We start from the raw sequence: 21,115 nt of genomic DNA, 5'->3' as shown, positions 1-21,115 counted from the left end.
TACATTACTGAATAGCTGTGTAGGAATGGGATCTAGCCACAATAATGCAAATGTGATTGAAGGAGGATGAGAACAGGGTACTCAATGTTCAAGGATATGAAGAGCTGTTCAGAAAACTTGGGGAAAGGGAAAAAGGGAGGTGTTGTGGCAGTTCTGATTAAGGAAAACATTGCAGCATTGGAAGCAGAAGTTGCCCTTGTTGCAGGAAGGTCAACACCTTATACGATCGGAGATTAAAATTGTAGCAGCAGTTAAAAGAGCAGCAGCTAACTAAAGAAGAGTGTTTGGCTTGCTGACAGCAGTCAGCTCACTTAGACTGGATATCTGGAGTTTTTTTGTATCACTTTACAAGAGTTTCTTTAAGGCAGTCAAACGATTGACCAGGGTCGGATATAGAATTAAAGAAGGCTAAGCCTGACCAGGAAAGCCGACATGAGAAAAGTCACTGTTAGGTGTTTGCAACAGGAAACCTATTGAAAATGCCACACCTCATCAGCTGTAGAAGGACGTGATGCTGGCAAATAGTGTCGACACTTTCATTGACAGGAGTGTAGACTCGGTGGCACAAAAAGTTCAACAACCTAACTGGGACGGGCAAATAACAGATTGTTTTCCACTCCACTTCTCTCCAACCCCATCCTTTGTCATAATTTCATCTCTTGCTGTGTCTTTGTGACACCCTCCAATCTTCCCCTTTCTCAATCTGAATGATCAGTCCTTAGCAAAACTCTCAGCTCCACCCATGTGTACCCCCTGGCCATGATCTCACTGACTTTCAAGTTTGTCACAACTGAGTTCCTCTTCCTTTGCCCCCATACAAACACTCAGACACTGCACATGCTGCAGATATACACACCTGCACACAGACACGTGTACGCACAGAACCACACACTCACAGACACACAAACACACAAAAACACTCTCTCTCTCCACACACACACACACATACACACACATACACACACACACACACACACACACACACACACACACACACTCTCTCGCTCACAAATGCACACAAATCATGTACAAAAAGAAAACAGTTCAATAGTACCAGTCCCCGGCCAGAAGTAATGTATTCCCTTTGGTTCTCAAGCCCTTCAGCTCATCAGTTGCTTCCTTCAGGTTGTCTCACTTCCTCGCACAGGATACAGAGTGACTGACTCGTGTATTACAAAACCTTTGACTTATTGGTTAAACAATATCTTCCAGCAACTGGGAGAAAATGTATTTGCTTTCTTCAGGTGTGAGGTATTTTCTTAGAGTGAGAGAGACCCACTGCCTGTCCTTTCAGCAGTTTGAAGGCTTCTGCTGGTATTGTTCACATCCACAAGCTGCTCAGTTACCCAGGAGCCAAGCAAATAGCTGCTGTCAAGCTGATAGCCTTTGGCATCAACGCCATAAAGCAATCAGAAATCTGTTCCTGGTGAAATCTCAATTTGTACACAGGTCCCTGCAGCCAGCCCATCTGCAAACAGCTTCCTATTAACTTCAACAAAGCAGCACACACAGTGGGTTTCAGTAATATGCTTCTTAAAATTTCACCAACTCCTTCATCAGTCCTCTGTTGTAAAACAGTCCTTTCTCCAATTCAGCCCACAATCAAAACTAAAGTTAATAAAAAGATATGGTCTTTACAGTCCCCCAGTATTAAACCCTTCTGCCTCTTTTTCAAGTACCACTATTCGGAGTACCTTGGTAAAACTGTTACTTTGACTATTCCTGCAACACTGAATTGATTTCTTGCTTTCACAATTGTCTTTTCACATATCCAAACTCTCTTACCACATCCGTGAGCCTTGTGATACCCTCCTTAATGTTGACAGTTTCCAACTTCCGTACACTAACAGTCTGCTCTTCACCATGGATATCCAATCCCTCTACATCTCTAACTCCATCAGGATTGTCTCCTGGTCCCATTAAATGGACGTCTCATCACTTTCCCTCTCCTACAGCTGGCTGAATATGTTTCCACTTTAAACAACTTCTCCTTTAAATCAAATTGCTTTGCCCAAATGAAAGGTGTTGCTATGAGTAACCACATGAGCCCTAGCATTGTCTGCCACTTTGTGGGAGATGTGAGATATTCTTTATTCCAATCCTACCTAGGGGCCCTTCTCCCTTTCACCCTGTAAACAAGGAGTGTAGCAGGGGGGGTTTCCTGCTGTCACTCTGAACTACAAAAAAAGCTACTTCAACTTTTCTTCTAAATAATACTTGCTGTGAGCCCACTGACTGTGACAGCTCCCTTGGATATACTTTGAATCACATAGTCCCTACAGTGTAGAGAGAGGCCATTCAGCCCATTGATTCTGCACCAACACTCCAAGAGCATCCCACACAGAGCCGGTAGCCACTCTATCCCCATAACCCCACAATTCCCATGGCTAACTCACCTAGCCCGCGCAACCCTAGACAGTCCAGGGCAATTTAGCATGGCCAGTCCACCTAAACTGCATATCTTTGGACTGTCGGAGGAAATTGAATTGAACAGGACAGAACAGAACAGGAACAAAAACAAATTTGCTGGAAAGGCTTAGCAGGTCTTGCAGCATCGGTGAAGAAAATATCAGAGATAATGTTTCAAGTTCAGTGACCCTTCCTGCTCTGAGGAGAGGCCACTGGACCTGAAACATTAACTCTGATTTTTTTCTTCATGAATGGTGCCCGACCTGCTGAGCTTTTCCAGCAACTTTGTTTTTGTTCCTGATTTACATTGCCAGCTGTTCTTTCGGGTTTTAATGCTTTCTGTGTACCTGTTTCATTTTACAAAATTCAATTTGTTCACTGTGCAATTTGCTGTACCCGAGGGAGATCAAAGTGCCATCAGTGATCACTTTATGGGACACTTTGATATAGTCCACAAGCATAAACCTAGACCTCTAATTGCCTGTCATTTTAATTCCCTGCTTTGCTTTCAAGCTACCCACTCTGACCTCTGCTTCCTGTAATTTTCAAATGAAACTCAATGTAATTTCTATGAGCAACACTTTAATATCCTTTTGACCAGACTTTGAGTTTAACAATTTCAGGCTATTTCTACCCCCTTTTGTTTGGTTTTGTTTCTTTTTTCTTCCCCTTTTTGCTCTCAGATGATAGCACACTTGTACTAGACACTATTTTTCTTTGTTTCTTGCCCCTTCACCACTCTCTTTAGTCCTGTGTGACTAAGTCTTTTGACATTTAATCATTCCATTGTCTTTCACTTTATCTCAGGTCTTGCATTATTCTTCTTATCCTTCTTTTGCTCAAATCATGTTGCACTTTTCCCAGTTCTGACAAAGGGTCATCGACCTGAAAAAGAGAAACAATTTTTCTGACTTTACAAAAGGAGCCTGGTCCACTGAGTATTTCAAGCATTTTCTGTCTGTTCTTTCCACATTTCCAGTGTCAGCAGTACACTGTGATTTTTAGACAGTGTGACATATTGACCACATTTATGGTTATGCTGATGAGCATTCTGGGGATCAAGGTATTCTTAACTCTCTGACAGTAACAGCTGGACAACTAATCCTGCACTCAAGATCTTCATAATAAAGCTGAAAGCTCTCTCCGCAGCTATTGTATTCATGCCTATTCCTTAATTTTACCAGAGCAGAACCACAACATTTCTTTCCTTAGCCTTTTTTTTCATTTTGTCACTTGTATTATACTCATTGCTAACTTACTCAACTTTGCATTGCATTTTGGATATGGCAATAATGTTCAAAAGCTGCAGCCCACTGGAAAGGAAACATACAATAATCTATGTGAAGCAGATATTGCCGAAAATAGTGAGGAAACTTCCTTTTGCTGCTGCAAGATGAGGGGCTGAACACTTACATTTTGTTGCCATGGTAACCCTGATTCCTAAATCTCAAGATGGTACTGTTCAGCAATTTGCAGTTACAGCAGGCACTCCTGTGGAACTCTGAATGCTCCTTGATAATCGAGGACACTGAGTATCTGAAAACAAGAATTGTTAGAGGTCACCGTAGATCGGGCAGGATCCGTGGAGAGAGAGAGAGCTAGTGTTTCGAGTCCAGATGACTCTTCATCGCAGCTGAAGTGAAGTGTGGATCGGATAGTATTTCTGCAATAGTGGGGGAGTTGGAGTGCTGGGGGAGAAAGGATGTTGATAGTTCAGGTGAAGTGATCAGAATGGCAGAACGACGGTGTGTCTAGCTGCCAGTCTGGGAAGAACAGACAGTCCCGCTGGGATGGGGGAGGGGGAGAGAGGACATGGTGACAGAGAATGTAACAAGCAAAGCTAAAACAAAGGGAAGGAATGGGTTCACAATTTGAAGGTGTTGAACTCAATACTGAGCCCAGCAGGTTGTAAACTGCCTGGTTTAAAGGTGAGATGTTGCTCCTCCAGTTTGCTCTGTGATTTGCTGGAACACTGCAGCATGTTGAGGACAGACACGTAGGCATAAGAGCAATACCCTCACTACAGCTCTTCACACAGTCCACATCCTGCAACAACCCCATCTCATTTTGCCCAGATCCTTTGCCTACGTTGTATCTGTTTGGATATGCCACCTTCCAAAATAGTGCTACGGACATATGGCTTCCTTCTTCCATAACCACGGCTTCCCTCCCATTGTGATTGACAGGACCCTCAATTACATCCGACCTATCACCCATGCTCCTGCCCTTGCTCCTTCCCATCCCTCACAACAGTGTGATCTGGCACGCTTTATGCTCACTTTTCACCCCACCAGTCTCCACATTCAAAAGACCATTTTCCACCATCTCAGGCAACTCCAGAAAAATGCCACCCCCAAACACACATTTCTCTCACTCCCTGTGTCTACATTTCACAGGGATCGTTCCCTCTGGGGCATTCTAGTCCATTCCTCGACTACCAAAACCACGCCTCATCCCGCTGCATCTTCCCAGGCAACCTCAGTAGATACAACATCTGCCTGTTCACCTCCTCCCTGCTTACCATCCAAAGGCCTAAATAGTCTTTCCAGGTGAAGCAGCATCTCACCTGTACCTCCTCCAATCTTGTGTATTGTCTTCGCTGCACCCAAAGTGGCCTCCTCTGCACTGGAGAGACCAAATTCAGACTGGGTGATAGCTTTGCAGAACACCTCCGGTCAGTTCGCGAACATAGAACATAGAACAATACAGCGCAGAACAGGCCCTTCAGCCCTCGATGTTGCGCCGACCTGTGAATTAATCTAAGCCCCTCCGCCTACACTACCCCATCATTATCCATATGCTTATCCAAGGAAATAGTTCAAAGTTTAAGCCCAATTCCCTTTCTTCAGAAAAGATTTTGGTTCAGACCTCCAGCATCTACTGTGCTCTGATTTACTTTGCCATTCCTGATTTCTACACCTGAAACATGACCCTGACCTTCTCATAGCTGGTCACTGTAACGCAGCGTCCTGCTCACATGCCCGCGTGTCTATCCTCAACATGCCGCAAAGCTCCAGTGAATCACAGAGCAAATTGGAGGAAGAACATCTCACCTTCAAACCAGATAAAAACCGAAAGAACTGCGGATGCCATAAATCAGGAAGAAAAACAAAGTTGCTGGAAAAGCTCAGCAGGTCTGGCAGCATCTGTGGAGAAAACAGAGTTAATGCTTCCTCTGAGGAAGAGTCACCGGACCCGAAATGTTAACTCTTGTTTTTCCTTCACAGATGCTGCCAGACCTGTTGAGCTTCTCCAGCAACTTCTGTTTTTGTCACCCTCAAACCAGGCTGATTACAACCCTCTGGGCTCAATATTGGGTCCACCACCTTCACATTATAAACCCATTCCTTCCCTTTGTTTTCGCTTTGCATGTTACATTCTGCGTCACCATCTCTCCCGTCCCCCTACCCCAGTGGGACTGCCTGTTGTTTCCCATCTGGCAGTTAGACACACCATCATTTTGCCATTCTCATATTCCGATTATTTAGTCTGAACTATTAACATCCTTTCTGCCCCAACACTCCAACACCACCCTCCAACTGTACCATAAATGCTGCCCCCTCCACACTTCACCTCGACTGTGATGAAGAGTCATCTAGAAATGTCATCTTGCTGTCTCTCCATAGATGCTGCCTGACGCACTGTGATCTCTAGCATTTGTTATTTTCGGCATCTGCGCTAATTTGCTCCAACAATGAGTAGTTGTTGCCTGCAGATGTTATGAAGTACTGTCACTCATTTCCCCCTTCCAATTACTGCCAATACTTCCTCACCCTGGCCAGCCCTTCATTCCTTTCATGAGGAGGTTTCTGCCATAGTAGTACTTCCCCAATTTTCATTTTCACTTCACATTCAAGCTACCTTGATGTAAACGAGATGTAAGTCTTATCATCAACATCTCTCATCAACAACTCTCAACATCAGAGATATTTTGGTTCTCACCATTTTCTTGCAAGTATTATTCCCTTCAGCCATAATTTACCCAGAAATGCCCAAATTTCTGAGCCTTTTTATCCACCAGAATAGAAACTTTTGAAAAGAGCATGAAAAATAACCATTTGTCTCCTAGAGTCTACTAGTTGGAAAAAGTATCTGAAGATTCTTTGAAACTGTAATCAAAAATAACACATTTGATTTAGTACAAAAATATTAAAAATTGTTCTAGGAGCATGCTTCCTCTAAGGATGTTTTGAATTGTTAGCAGCTGTTGTGAATTATTAAAACATAAAGTCAATATATGATTCTGAGGGACAGCCAACACAACCTTCTTCAAAGAAATGACAAAGGGATCTTCATGATGGAAGAAATCATGCCTTATTTCTGTAAACAGCATGTGTGTTTTTTTAAACTGGTTTCTAATAAGTTCCTTCCAGCACCCTTGCTATTGTATAGTTTCTGGATGCACAATAATGGCGACATAATTTTTTTTAAAAATTCATTCACAGTATGAGGGCATTGTTGGCTAGGCCAGCATTTAGTGCCCAATTCTAATTGCCCAGAGGGCACTTAGGAGTCAACCACATTGCTGTGGGTCTGGAGTCACATGCAGGCCAGACTAGATAACTGTAGCAGTTTCCTTCCCTGAAGGACATTAGTGAACCAGATGTGTTTTCCTGATAATCAGCAAAGGATCCATGCACTTCATGAGGCTGTTTAATCCAGATATTTATTGAATTCAAATTCCACCATCTGCAATAGTAGGATTTGAACCAGGTCCCCAGAACACTGCCTGGGTCTCTGGTTTAACAGCCCAGTGATAATATCACGAGGCTATTGCCTCCCCTGGTAGCCTAGTCTACACCTATAAAATTATAAAATGCATCAGGAGGTAATGATTTGCTACAAACATTTTCTGGTCTTGAATTGGAGCTTTGGAAGTTCACTTCCCAACTTGATTGCATTTCACATTATTCCATCAGCACAGTGTTGGCACTGTATCCAACACTGGACTGCTAGTGTAGATGGGGAAGTTTGATAATGAAGATTTATGGGATAAGATTTTAATTCTTTTGTTATCTTTCTTGAAAACCGTCATGCAGTAAATCTGAGAGCTAAGGTGACTGCCTTGGCCAGGCTTAAATGATACTCTACTTTTCTTCTTTCATTCCCTTTATTATTGTCCATTCTCAAGTGATCAATATTCACAGGTGACGGCATTTAGTTGGAAGGTTGAGTTGATGTTTAATCTAGCCTGACTCATTAAAATTGATGCTCAAGATTTGAGCATGTTTTCCATCACTGTGAAACAAGCTAGGAGTTCTTTGTGGAAGTAAATTTCTGAAAATCGGCTAACTGCTTCTAAGTCAACAGCTTTTGATATTGACAGGTGTTGAGTGGGGGTGTCCCTGTTCCCATTGCTTGATACAAGAAGGTGCTCCCTAATTAAGCTCACTCATCCTCTTATCCCCTTTATCCTCTGTCAATATCCTACCATGTCCTGTCACTTATTTTGTGATGCATAACAAGTAATTTATATCAATATCATTTATTTAGAGGTTGTACATTGAACTAATGGCATGTGGGATTTAGTTTGTGTGCACTAGAAAGTTTAATGGTTAACTTGTCAGTATTTCTGGGACTATGTTTTATTTAAGCCTATATGACAAGTCAATAATGATGACATTTCATTTGTACGGGTGTGATTTGCATGGAGGTAGAGTAAACATTAAAGAGCATTAACTTACTTTCACTTACAAGAATCAGGAATTGATTTCTAAAACACAGTTCCTCCAAATAAAAATAGTTCAAAACAGTTAGGAAATTGGTGATCCCAGTATCTGGATTTTAATTTGAAAGTTCCAGACCAGAAGTGTTTGGTTAGATCACTCAAGGTCATTCAAAACTGAAACTTAGTTGCACAAATAATCAAGAAACTATGAAATTCTCAAGACTGTGAATTGAAAGAAGCACTTGAGGGGTAATAAAGAAATAATTCTTTTAACCATTTGACTATTGTAAAGTGATGGTCGTGAAATAAATAAGATTGCACTGTAGCTGTGTTTGAAATCTTTCAAATTACATAATGTGTAAATTGTTTGATTTATTGTCATTTCTCTTCTTTTGCATAATAAACTTCTGTATCATTGTTAAAACCAGATCTGTATCATTGCATTTTTAAAAAGAACTGCAGATGCTGGAAATCTGAAACAAAAACGGAAATTGCTGGAGAAACTCACCAGCCCTGGCAGTATCTGTGGAGAGAAAGCAGATTCAATATTTCAGGTCCAGTGACGCTTCTTCAGACTGACCTAAAGAAGTGTCACTGCCCTAAAACATTGATTCTACTTTCTTTCCATTGAAGCTGCCAGACCTGCTGAGTTCCTCAAGCAACATCTGCTTCAGCATCATTGCATGCTTGTAGGACAATGAAAGTCTACCTTGTTAAATACTTAAAAGTGAACTATCAAGCCAGATCTCAGTCTGCATTTGATGTCAGCATGGATCGTCATAACTTCTCCTCGCTCTGTCTTCCAAAACCACCATTCTAATATTTCTATCCATGAAGTGCTCAAAAGGAAAGTATCCCATTTTGTTGCTTATTCTCTAAAGCATCCTGTTATTCCATATTCTAGCAGCTCATCTGTAAATTAAAAGGCACTTCTTTTGTTTATAAAGAACTTGGTGATATCCTGAGTCCAGGAAAGGGGATATAAAAGTAGAATTTCTTTGTTTTGAACTTAACTCTGGGATTTGTTCCTAAAAACAAACCCTGTGGCCCTTCTGAACCCTGTCAAAAATCTGGCCCATGACATCTGGTTGTAACTGCAGGCTCTTGCCATTGAGTGGTGCTGCACAGTTTCCTACAATTTCTTCAACATTTTCCTGATTCATTGACAGCCTATATGTGCCTCATCTGCTTCTTCCACCTTTAATGCTTCCTCAAAGTGGATGCTCCACATGGCTTTTATGATCCATGTGATTCCCACTCTTAACTGTGCACCAGGCCCCTGATCATAACTGTGCAGTTCTGAAAATAGATTGGGATTGCTCCTAGTAATTCATCATTACATGGTCCAACTAGATATTTCATGGAATCACTGTAGTGCAGATGGAAGCCATTTGGCTGATTGAGTCTGCACTGTCCTTCTGGAGAGCGTCCCACCACCCCACCCTACCCATGTATCCCTGCAATTCCCACGGCCGATCCACCTTAACCTGCACATCTTTGGACTGTTGGAAGAAACTGGAGCACCCGGAGGAAACCCACACAGGCATGTGGACAATGTTCAAACTTCACATGGACAGTCACCCAAGGCTGGAATCAAACGGGGGTCCCTGACACTGTGAGGCAGCAGTGATAACTGCTCATTTGAGTGGATCAAACATACGACTGAACGGAATGATTTAAACGCCAGCCAAAAAAAATGAGCTTCTTGAACTCAAGCTGCAACCATGAGGAATTCCTAAGCCCCAGAGCTCATGAAATGAAGCTGGCCATTTACCATACAGGCCTTCATTGTCACAACTCCACTGTTCTCTCAGTTCAGTGATTTCCCCCAAGCACTTCCTCTTTCCGCTCACTAATGGAACCACTTGACCTCAGTCTGACTGTGATCAATGATTGCATGATGTTACGAACATTGGGGGACAGGATATACGTGAGTTTCCCTCCAAGCTGTCAGCCGCAAAGTACACCTGCAGGCCAGTGATCAAAGTGACAGAGACAGGAAAATAACCAAAGACAATCCTAGGCGCAGATAGAATGGATAGTCAGAGACTTTTTTTCCCAGAGTGGAAATGACTATTACGTGGGGGCATAATTTTAAGGTGATTGGAGGAAGGTATAGGGGAGATGTAGGAGATAGGTTCTAGTGGGGGGCATGTGGAATGCATTGCCGGCAGCGGTAGTGGAGTCATATACTTTAGAGACTTTTCAGCGACCCTTGAATAGGCACATGGAGGAGAGTAAACTGTAGGGTAGGCAGCGCAGATTGATCTTAGTAGGATAATAGGTCGGCACAACATCATGTGCTGAAGGGCCTGTACTATGCTAAACTGTTGTATGTTCTAACCCTGCGTTTGGTCTTCAAATTTCATGTTTCTGATGAACATTCAGGCCCAGCATGTGACGGTCATTCTCGAATTTGGTCTGAATTTGGTGGTGATCATTTCCTTGCAGAGTTAGAACATAGAACATAGAACATTACAGCACTGTACAGGCCCTTCGGCCCTCAATGTTGTGCTGACCTGTCTTACCGATCTCAAGCCCATCTAACCGACACTATTCCATGTACATCCATATGCTTGTCTTTTCTGTGAGTAGATACAAACCAATAGCACCAGTGTGGAGTGATGTCCTTTAGAATTTCTTTAGAATTAGGTTTTATTGTCACATGCACTCAAGTATATGGATATGGAAGTACAGTGAAAAGTGTACAAAATTGCCATTCTCCAGCTCCACCTTAGTTACAAAGGTACCTAGGTGCACAATCTTACTTATAAAGTGGGAAATTCGCCCCCCTCTGACACTGTCACTCACAAACATTCCCTCCGATGTGCTGGACACTTAGATGCTATCTGAGCTCTCCACAGAAGTAAGTAAGGATAAAGTAAAATAAAATTGCAGAAAGAGAAAGAGGTCAAAGCGAAGACAACAACTGAGCTCCGGCGGTAATGGGAACTGCAGATGCTGGAGAATCCGAGATAACAAAGTGTGGAGCTGGATGAACACAGCAGGCCCAGCAGCATCTCAGGAGCACAAAAGCTGACGTTTCGGGCCTAGACCCTTCATCAGAGAGGGGGATGGGGAGAGGGTTCTGGAATAAATAGGGAGAGAGGGGGAGGCGGACCGAAGATGGAGAGAAAAGAAGATAGGTAGAGAGGAGAGTATAGGTGGGGAGATAGGGAGGGGATAGGTCAGTTCAGGGTAGATGGACAGGTCAAGGAGGTGGGATGAGGTTGGTAGGTAGGAAATGGAGGTGCGGCTTGGGGTGGGAGGAAGGGATGGGTGAGAGGAAGAACAGGTTAGGGAGGCAGAGACAGGTTGGACTGGTTTTGGGATGCAGTGAGTGGAGGGGAAGAGCTGGGCTGGTTGTGTGGTGCAGTGGGGGGAGGGGATGAACTGGGCTGGTTTTGGGATGCGGTGGGGGAAGGGGAGATTTTGAAGCTGTTGAAGTCCACATTGATACCATTGGGCTGCAGGGTTCCCAAGCGGAATATGAGTTGCTGTTCCTACGACCTTCGGGTGGCATCATTGTGGCACTGCAGGAGGCCCAGGATGGACATTTCGTCTAAGGAATGCGAGAGGGAGTTAAAATAGTTCGCAACTCGGTTCGCAATAAACAACTGCACCTCCCAGTTGCGAACCATTTCAACTACTGGCCATCTTGACTGGCCTCGAATCGAATCTGCACTGGACGTCAACTCGCTGCCAACATCAACACCATCTAAGGGCAAAGGGTAAGTAGAAAGAAAAGAAAACAAGAAAGTAGCAAAAAAGGAAAAGGAATGGACGGAGCAGTTGAACTCTGGCTCAGGAGCCATACTCCACTGGAATCTTCCCGACTCAGCCGCCATTTTCCTACTCCAATGTCATTTCAAGCCTCCAATGGGGCCGGGATTAAGTAATTTCCACACAATTGTCTTGTCAAACTGCTTTCCACCAGGTTTCCACAATTCCCTAGCAATCCAGCTGCCAAACTACCCTTGGTTTTATTTGATGATAGCAAATTGAAAACCATTTTTTTAAACACGTCTGACTTCCCTGGGCCTGAGCCACTGTTGACTGTCATAAATTAGACACACTTCAGCGAGGCTTAGCAGCTGTCTGGATCAGCTGACCATAGCAGCAGTGAGAGGCTCCTGAAATAGAAGAAACTGGCGATCTTTAAATTTAGATTTTTGTAGGTATGTTTTCAACCTATTTTTAAAGCTGTTAAATTGCTCAAATCTAATGCCGAATCTGTGTTGAATCATGTCATAGTGCTGTTTTTTCTTGTCTTCTCCTTAGTTCTGTTGCTAATTTGATTTTGATTTACTGGGCAACAGCGAGGCACCACTTGTGATATATTTAATAAAGAAGCCCATCTGTGTGCACAAAGAAGTTTAAATTTAGCTGTCAACTATTGACAGTGAAAGCGTTAATTGGGTTGCTATCCTGTGATAGCAGAAGAAGGTATCTTCTTGACATACTGTGCCAAAGAACTTTCAGTCAAAACAGTTTGTGAACAGATTATAGCTTTATATTACTTCCACACAGTGCGGAAAGAATGAGCACGTCGCAGTCCTGAGTTCTCTGGTTGTCATTCACCAAAATGACAGCAGCTTTATAGAGTTTTCGCCAGTTTTTCAGCATAGACTTACTATCATTGTGCACCTGATTTCCGGTTTGAAGGCATGAGCCATCCGTGATCAGAATAAGCGTTCGCGTCAATCGTGCTGATTGAGGTATACACAAAGTCCGAACCACAAAATAAAGATTAGACTCAATTCATGTACAGAAAGAAGGAAAGGACTGGGAAAAGAAATATGAGGATAAGACAGAAATACGAGGTGAAGTGAAAATATATGCTTTTCATCTCCAGTACTAATAAAATTCTAAAGGAATGAGATGCCATTCTCATAAAATTAACATTTTCAAGCCAGAAGTTGAATTGAATTAGTTTTATTGTCACATTTACTCAAGTGAGTACAGTGAAATGCTTATACTTTGCCAATTACGATGCCATCTTCGGTACAAGGATACCTAGGTACATCTTTTTCAGTTACAATGTCAACAACACATGGTCCATCTTAGGTACAGAGGTACCTAGGCACAATTCTTAGTTACAGAATACAGAAAAGAAGTAAAATATAAGTTACATGACAGCCAAACATAGTGTAAATGTTATGAACATATAAATTAAGAACAGAAGTAGGCCATTGGCCACAGGCCAGCTTTTGTGCTCCTGAGATGCTGCTGGGCCTGCTGCGTTCATCCAGCCTCACATTTTATTTTCTTGGATTCTCCAGCATCTGCAGTTCCCATTATCTCTGATACTATTTTAACCCCACTGCGAAGCCTCTTCCAGGGATGCCTAACCTGAAGAAGTTACCCTCCTCCCTCCGGACCAACCTCAGGGAATCTCTCTCCCATTGACTCTCCATCTTCGGTCCGCCTCCCCCTCTCTCCCTATTTATTCCAGCTCCCTCTCCCTATCCCCCTCTCTGATGAAGGGTCTAGGCCCGAAACGTCAGCTTTTGTGCTCCTGAGATGCTGCTTGGCCTGCTGTGTTCATCCAGCCTCACATTTTATTATCTTGGAATTCTCCAGCATCTGCAGTTCCCATTATCTCTGATACTATTTTAACCCCACTGCGAAGCCTCTTCCAGGGATGCCTAACCTGAAGAAGTTACCCTCCTCCCTCCGGACCAACCTCAGGGAATCTCTCTCCCATTGACTCTCCATCTTCGGTCCGCCTCCCCCTCTCTCCCTATTTATTCCAGCTCCCTCTCCCCATCCCCCTCTCTGATGAAGGGTCTAGGCCCGAAACGTCAGCTTTTGTGCTCCTGAGATGCTGCTTGGCCTGCTGTGTTCATCCAGCCTCACATTTTATTACATTGGCCACAGGAGCTTGCTCTGCCACCCAGTAAGATCGTGGCTGATCTGTTTGTGCTTCAAATTCCACATTCCTGGATAAACCTTGCTTAACAAAAATCTGTCTACCTCCACCTTAAAAATATTCAATGACGCAGCCTGCACCACCTTCTGGGTCAGAATGTTTCAACGTCACACAGCCCTGTTGCAGAAAATCTTTCTCTCATCTTCGTCCTGAAGAGTAACACTAATTTTGAAAACAGTGTTCCTTACTTCTGGACTCACCCAGAAGATGAAATATCCTTTCCATGTCCAGCTTGTCAAGAGCATTCAGAGTCTTCATCTTCACCCTGCTACCTTCCAAAGGAAACAGGCCCAGCCTACCCAAACTGCCTTCATATGACACCTGGTGTCAATTTAGTAAACCTCTTCTGAATGCCTCTTGTGTATTTCCATGTATGAATAAAGGCACCAAAACTACACACAGAATTCAAGATGTGTTCTCACCAGCGCTGTGTATGATTGAGGGATAGCATCCTTATTTTTACATTCCATTCCTCTCATAATAATGAATAGCCTTCCTTTCATTCTTAAACATTTGTCAAAATGATATGGCCGTGATATATTTTATTGTCTTGAAAGCTGTAACATGCTCTTCCCTGCGCGTGATTCTGGGCCTTCATCAATATGTTTCAGAGATAGTAGGAACTGCAGATGCTGCAGAATCTGAGATCACAAGGTGTGGAGCTGAATGAACACAGCAGACCAAGCAGCATCAGAGGAGCAGGAAAGATGACATTTCCGACCTAGACCCTTCTTCAGAAAATCTTCATTTTCTGAAGAAGGATCTAGGCCCGAAATATCAGCCTCCCTGCTCCTCTGATGCTGCTTGGCCTGCTGTGTTCATCCAGCTCTACACCTTGTTATCTCTTCATCAATATGGTTGACTCATGACTGCTCTCTGAAATTGCATTGCAGTGCATTCAGCTCAAGGGATACTCATGATGTGTAGCAAATGCCAGCCCTTGCCAGCAATGCTCACATAACATAAAAGGATAAATAAATTGTGGTAGCTATTGTGTGGAAGTCAAATGTAAAATATCAGTTGAATTGGCCACCGCTCAACAATTGAGAGCAAAGTAATGTTTGAAGAGATGACTTTATCATCATTGTCATATTGCAGTTAGAATAGGGGTGCCTGAATCTTTGCTCATATTTCAGCATTGAGCACAGATTTTGAAATGTCACAAGAAATAACAATTGGGTCCCAATTCTGGTGCCCAACTTGATCTCCATTTTAAATTTAGGTGATTAAATCTCAGTTCTGAAAATGTAAGTGTAATTTTGAGCTGTATTCAATATGCTGTAAAATATCTTGGAAAATCAAAAGTGAATAATTCATACCTACTAACCTGATTTTTATTTTATGCTGCACTGATGTTTTAATCCCCAATATATTGGTGATAAGTATGCTCCAGGAAACAGGCTTCGTAATGGATTACAAATACATAAAATTCTCTGACTACCATCCTGGCCTTAAATAGTAAGCTGAAGGATTTGATTGATAGGTTTTTCATTGCTTTTTCAGCGTGCAAAAATTGCTTGTGGCCATTAAACGGAGTAGGAGAATCTAATTCTCTGATTTTTTTTTGATGGTGCGAATAATATTAACAACTGTCTCTCGCCCCAGAGTACAATGGAATGATTGACAGAAGTGATTGCATGATAAGACCATAAGATATAAGAGCAGAATTAAGTTATTCAACCCATTGAGTCTGCTTCTCTGCTCCACGATTCGATCATGGCTGATATGTTTCCCAATCCCATTCTCCCACTTTCTCCCCGTGACCCTTGATCCCCTCACCAACCAGGGAACTATCTATCTTTATCTTAAACACACTCAATGACTTGGCCTCCACAGCCTTCAGTGGCAATGAGTATCACAGATTCACCAGCCTCTCGTTGAAGAAATCCCTCCGCATCTCAGTTCTAAAGGGGAGTTCCTTCACTCTGAGGCTGTGCTCTTAGGTCCTTGTCTGTCCCACTAGTGGAAACATCTTCTCCATGTCAGCTATATCCAGGCCTCTCAGTATTCTGTGACTTTCAATCAGATCTCTCTTAATCCTTCTAAGTTCTATTAAGTACAGACCCAGAGTCTTCAAATGCTCCTCATATGATAAGCCCTCCATCCCCAGAATTATGCTTGTAAACTTCCTCTGGAGCAACTCTAAGACCAGCACATTCTTCCTTAGATATGAGGCCCCAAACTACTCTCAATAGTCCAAATGCAGCATGAGCAGAGCTTTACACAGTCTCAGCAGGACATCCCTGCTCTTCTTTGTAGCTATCTTGGAAAAAATGCAAACTTTGGATTTGCCTTCCTAACTGCCAATTGAAGTTACATGTTAATCTTCAGAGAGTCCTGACTAGAACCCCCGAGTCCCTTTCTGCTTCAGACTTCTGAAGTCTTTCCACATTTAGAAAATAGCCTATTCCTCTATTCTTCTGAACAAAGTGCATAACTTCACACTTTCCCACATTGTGTTCCATCTGCCACTTCTTTGCCCACTCTCCAAGTCCTTCTGCAGCCTCTCCACTCCCTGAACACTGCCTCTTCCTCCACCTATCTTTGTGTCATCTGCATAGTAACAGTGCTGTCAGTTCCTTTATCTGGGATCATTAATATATGACATGTCCTGGTCTCCACACTCACCCAAATAGAACTCCACTAGTGACCAGCTGCCATTCTGAAAAAGACCCCTTTATCCATACTTCCTGCCTTCTGCCAGTCAGCCAACCCTCTATCTATGTCAGTACATTGCCCCCTAACATCATGGGTTCTGATCTTGTTTAGAAGCCTCCTGTGCTGCATTTTGTCAAAGGCCTTCTGGAAACCCAAATAGTTCACATCCTCTGGCTCTCCTTTGTCTACTTACTCGTTACCTCCTCAATAATTTCTAACAGACTTGTCAGGCATGACCTCTCCCTGATGAAACCGTGTTCTGGTCCATCTGATTCAGGTGGAGCTGTCACATTGAAACAGCCCCTTCCTTCTCCTTTTTCTGAAGAAGGGTCTAGACCCGAAAAATCAGCTTTTCTGCTCCTCTGATGCTGCTTGGCCTGCTGTGTTCATCCAGCTCTACACCTTATTACCTCCTTCCCCAGTATTGGATCTCCTTTCTTAGACTTGATAATCTGTCATTTTTATTTACTCAAACTCCAAACAGTAACTGAAAATATGAATTAGAATACAATGGCTACTTAATAATCAAATTTGTTTTTCTTTCATCATGGGATGAAGGAGGAGCTAGCAGTAGGTCATTCACAGTTTTGGAGCATTTGGTGCTGTATCTGGTTTTTTGCATTTTTATATGTTTTAATTTTAGCTTTTAAAATTTAGAAAATTTTGAAACTAGTTTATTATTGTTGTAACTTACTGAGTGAGTTTTTCCTTAAAGGAAAATTTGCTACTATTGGTAATGAATTAAGGCATTGTAATGATCAAGTATGCTGTATGATAGCGGATCAAATTTGATTTGGCTCTTTGTGTCTATTTATCTGCAGTGATTTCTCACCAGCAAATGAAGAAAGTACTACTGGGTATCAAACTGTGTGGAAGAATGGTTACCATTTGTAAACGAGATCCTGCCATAGTCCTGTTGTTATGTTTGATACAATATTTTCGCACTCACAATAATTTAACTCACTGCACCCAGATGCTGGGGAATAACAATACCGAGGATTGTTATCCTTTCAAGCAGGTTAGAGAGGTAATTCATTATAGTGAAGAACATATTATAGGGGAGCTCAATCACTTTCTGTTGCTGACAATGCTATCCATAGTTGTGGCAGGATCCAACTGTTTTCCTAACACAAAATCTGACAGCGATGTTGACTAAATATATTTCGTGAAACTACAAATCATGACAGTAAAGTTGTGACAGCTCCCAGAAGCAATGAAAAATTAAATATAAAATGTGATTAATTGCACAGTAAATCAGGTCTGCTAACAATGTGAAAAAGCCAAAGGACCCATAATAAGCTGAAGTTGGGGATGTTGTCAAGTTTGAACAAAAAAGGATGATTCATTGTTGACCAGCAACAGATCCTTCCATGTTTGTTCAGCTCAGTTATTGGTAATTCCGAAGTTATCACACCATTGCTTCTGGTTGTTGAGGATGTAATGCCAAGGCCAGTTTATATATATATGAAATGGAGACTGATAGCTTAGAAACTTCACATTGTACTGTGCGCTAACATGTCAGTAGCAAGCATAATATCTGCACAGAGATGTACGTGTGGGCCGAAGGGCCTGTTCCTATGTTGCACTGAATATGTATCAATTTTATTTATAAGCATAGCATCTGTTTGAGTTTCCTTATGAAACATTGTTTGAAGTGACTAAAATAAAGGTGACTAAAGGGCGGCATGGTGGCTGAGTGGTTGGCATTGTTGCTTCACAGCACCAGGGACCTGGGCTCAATTAAACCCTTTGGTGACTCCTGTGTCGGATTTTCATGTTCTCCCTGTGTCTGTTTGGGTTCTGCTGGGTGCTCTGGTTTCCTCCCATCGTCCAAAGGTGCGCAGGTTGGGTGGATTGGCCATGTTAACGTGTCCAGAGATCAGCGGTCTAGGTGGAAATGCAGTAATAGGGTATGGGGGGGTGGGTTGGTGTGGACTTGGTGGGCTGAATGGTCTGCTTCCACACTGTAGGCATTCTGTGAAGGCTTAGGCGTATTATGGAGATATGGGACAGGTGGATAGGCTGCTTGTGAATCTTCATGAGTGACATGGTGTCAGACTGTGTTCCTGCTTCTTATTCGGCACACTTGCAAAAGCATTTTGTCTCTTCTCCCCAGATATTGAATTCCTATTTGCAGTTTGTCTCTGTTTGTGGGGAGATCACTGAGTGAAAACCAAAATTGGATAAGGCCACTGTCTACCTGGTTTGACCTCCTAGCCCCCTGAGGAGATGTCTACTGAAATGACAAAGCCATGACAGTCCCCAATTATGGCTGTCACCTGGATTTGCTGCTGTCAGGGTGACTGGACCTGCTTCCTTAAGATGCTCAGTGCCTCCTGACCAATCAGGCCATTTGAATTTGAAGATCATATTGGAAGCAGGACTTAACAATAAATTATTCATTCACCCATTCATATCCATTCGTAACTTGGGAAGGGGATTGGGATCTGAAATTCTTTCAGGCATTGGGCTCCTGTTGCTGCTTTGGAAATCTGGCACTGGTTCTTTTTTAGAAACAAAAGTTGCGTGGACAATCATGTTGCCTGCTCGCATGTATCTCCTGGAAAACGGTTTCTAATGAGCGCCAAAGTTCAGGAGCAGCTCCACACTTCAGTACATCCTCTCCACATTTTATGGAAAATTGTGAAGAAGGGAGAAGGGTTAAAATAAAAATTGTAATGTCATTCTTGAAATGAATCCTCCAGTCGGACATCTGTGTTGAGACTTTGTTTTGTGCCGGAACAAATTGCTTTTCATGTGCGCCTCTTGAGGAGGAATAGGGACCTTATTTAGAGTCAAAGTCTTCGACACTGCCAAATGACGGGGAATATAGAGGACTTAGCTCTGAGAATATCCGTCAGAAACTTACATTTGTGTAAATAAGGCTTTCTTGAAGTCTTTTATCTCTAGTGTTTAAAGAATGTGAAGCAGGCTTTCCAGAAGGTTTTTTGTTTTAAACGGTTAACAAACGTCATCTATCAAACAAAATCAGCACTGAAATAAATAGTTTCAGAATATATTCCTAAAATACAACTTTAGTTGAATTATTCAAGAAACTTGCTCTGTTTCTTTTTTCATTTAGTCAGCAAGATGGAAATCTGTTCATTTGCATCACCTACACTGTAACGTCAGATTGAAAGCATCCTGTAGACTTCAAATAGCACAATGGCATAAATTAAAATAAACAGTTATTAAATTAGAATGACTTTCTTTGCATGATGTCTTTGCAGCAAACGTAAAATGCCTTTATTGTCCTGGCTTTATTACTTTACACCGGCGAGCTGTAAACTCTACAAAATAATTTGCAAACAAAAGTTTTTTTTTCCGGTGTTAAATATGCTGCCGTCTATTAATATTAAAATATTTAAATTTCAGATCCTGTGAACTTCCTTTGAAGAGAGGAGAGTACTTTGGAGATGTCACGGCATCACAGCCGGTATGAGAGAGATTATCGCATCGGGTGGGACTGGAGGGATCGAAGCTCCAGCTGTAGCAATGTAACTAATGCCAACAGCAACACCGTCACGAACAGACCTGGCCTTCTACCACTGCCCATCGTTCCCTCGCGTCTACTAACTCCAGTCACACCTGTCTGCACCACGGCAAGCAATGAGATGATGACGAATTTAATGGCCAGTTCTGTCCCTTCCACAACTACAGCTTCTAAGGTGGGATATACACTAACGTACTTAGCAAATCACCAACTGTTCTCACGGATTCCCGCTGTTTATTTTAGCCTGGCTTTTACAGGAGTATAAGGAAATTTCTGCATTAATCGCCATGTGGAAGATTTACATACGTTTCCGTTTAACTTGTCCTTTATAATCTTTTCCAGTTAAAAAATGTAAGCCGCGCTGGTATAAACTCACAGCAGATTGCTTTATGTGTTCATGTGAGGTTTGTTCTCTTCTCTAATTTATTGGAAGTATTATTTAACGTAAATGGGTCAAAGATTCTTTGTGTAGAGCTATTAAAAAGGAAAACCTTAGAAATGCATTCATTGTTTGCATGCAGACTAATATCATTGTCTCAAACTAACTAGGTTTTTTTTAATAGCCTATTTTTTTCTAACCAACCTGTTCAGTGATGTTATTACATGCCTCTGGAGCAGTGGGACTTGAACCTGGGCCTTCTGTTCCAGGGAAGGAGACACTGCCTCTGTGCCATAATCCTTGCACTGAAATCCAGGATCAGTGAAATATCAATGTTAAAGCAATGGATTTTTGACAATCACTGCAATTACAGTTAAAATACACTGCCCCCCTCCCCACAAATTTCCAATATTTTGATGCGGCCTACTGTCCACAGGGTGGGGAAGCAATCATAATTTCAGACATAAAAGAGGATGCGCAAATTTTACAGTCTGTCAAATTCCAAACAAAAGTCAGTGTCAACTTAATTGAAGTTGACTCGTGCATATGTCATCTCAACTCACTTCACGCAAAGGG

General features: G+C 42.4%; 1 protein-coding gene across 5 annotated transcripts in view; it reads left to right on the top strand.

Annotated features, from left to right (window-relative positions):
* LOC125452825 (kelch-like protein 29) overlaps positions 1-21,115 on the top strand; it is a 371,153-nt gene that overhangs the window by 122,198 nt on the left and 227,840 nt on the right. For 4 of the 5 annotated variants that reach the window (XM_059645636.1, XM_048531718.2, XM_048531717.2 and 1 more), the window contains exon 2: positions 20,043-20,335. In XM_059645636.1, coding sequence (XP_059501619.1) covers positions 20,084-20,335 — 252 coding nt within the window. In that variant the 5' untranslated portion in view covers positions 20,043-20,083. Of the gene's footprint in view, positions 1-12,205; positions 12,256-20,042; positions 20,336-21,115 lie in introns of those variants that run through there. The other variant, XM_059645635.1, reaches the window with a different exon arrangement.

This window comes from Stegostoma tigrinum, chromosome 4 (assembly GCF_030684315.1).
Source record: "Stegostoma tigrinum isolate sSteTig4 chromosome 4, sSteTig4.hap1, whole genome shotgun sequence".
NCBI classification, from domain to species: Eukaryota; Metazoa; Chordata; class Chondrichthyes; order Orectolobiformes; family Stegostomatidae; genus Stegostoma; species Stegostoma tigrinum.
The sequence above is the reverse complement of the archived record's forward strand: the minus strand, read 5'-3'. Positions and strand labels throughout refer to the sequence as shown.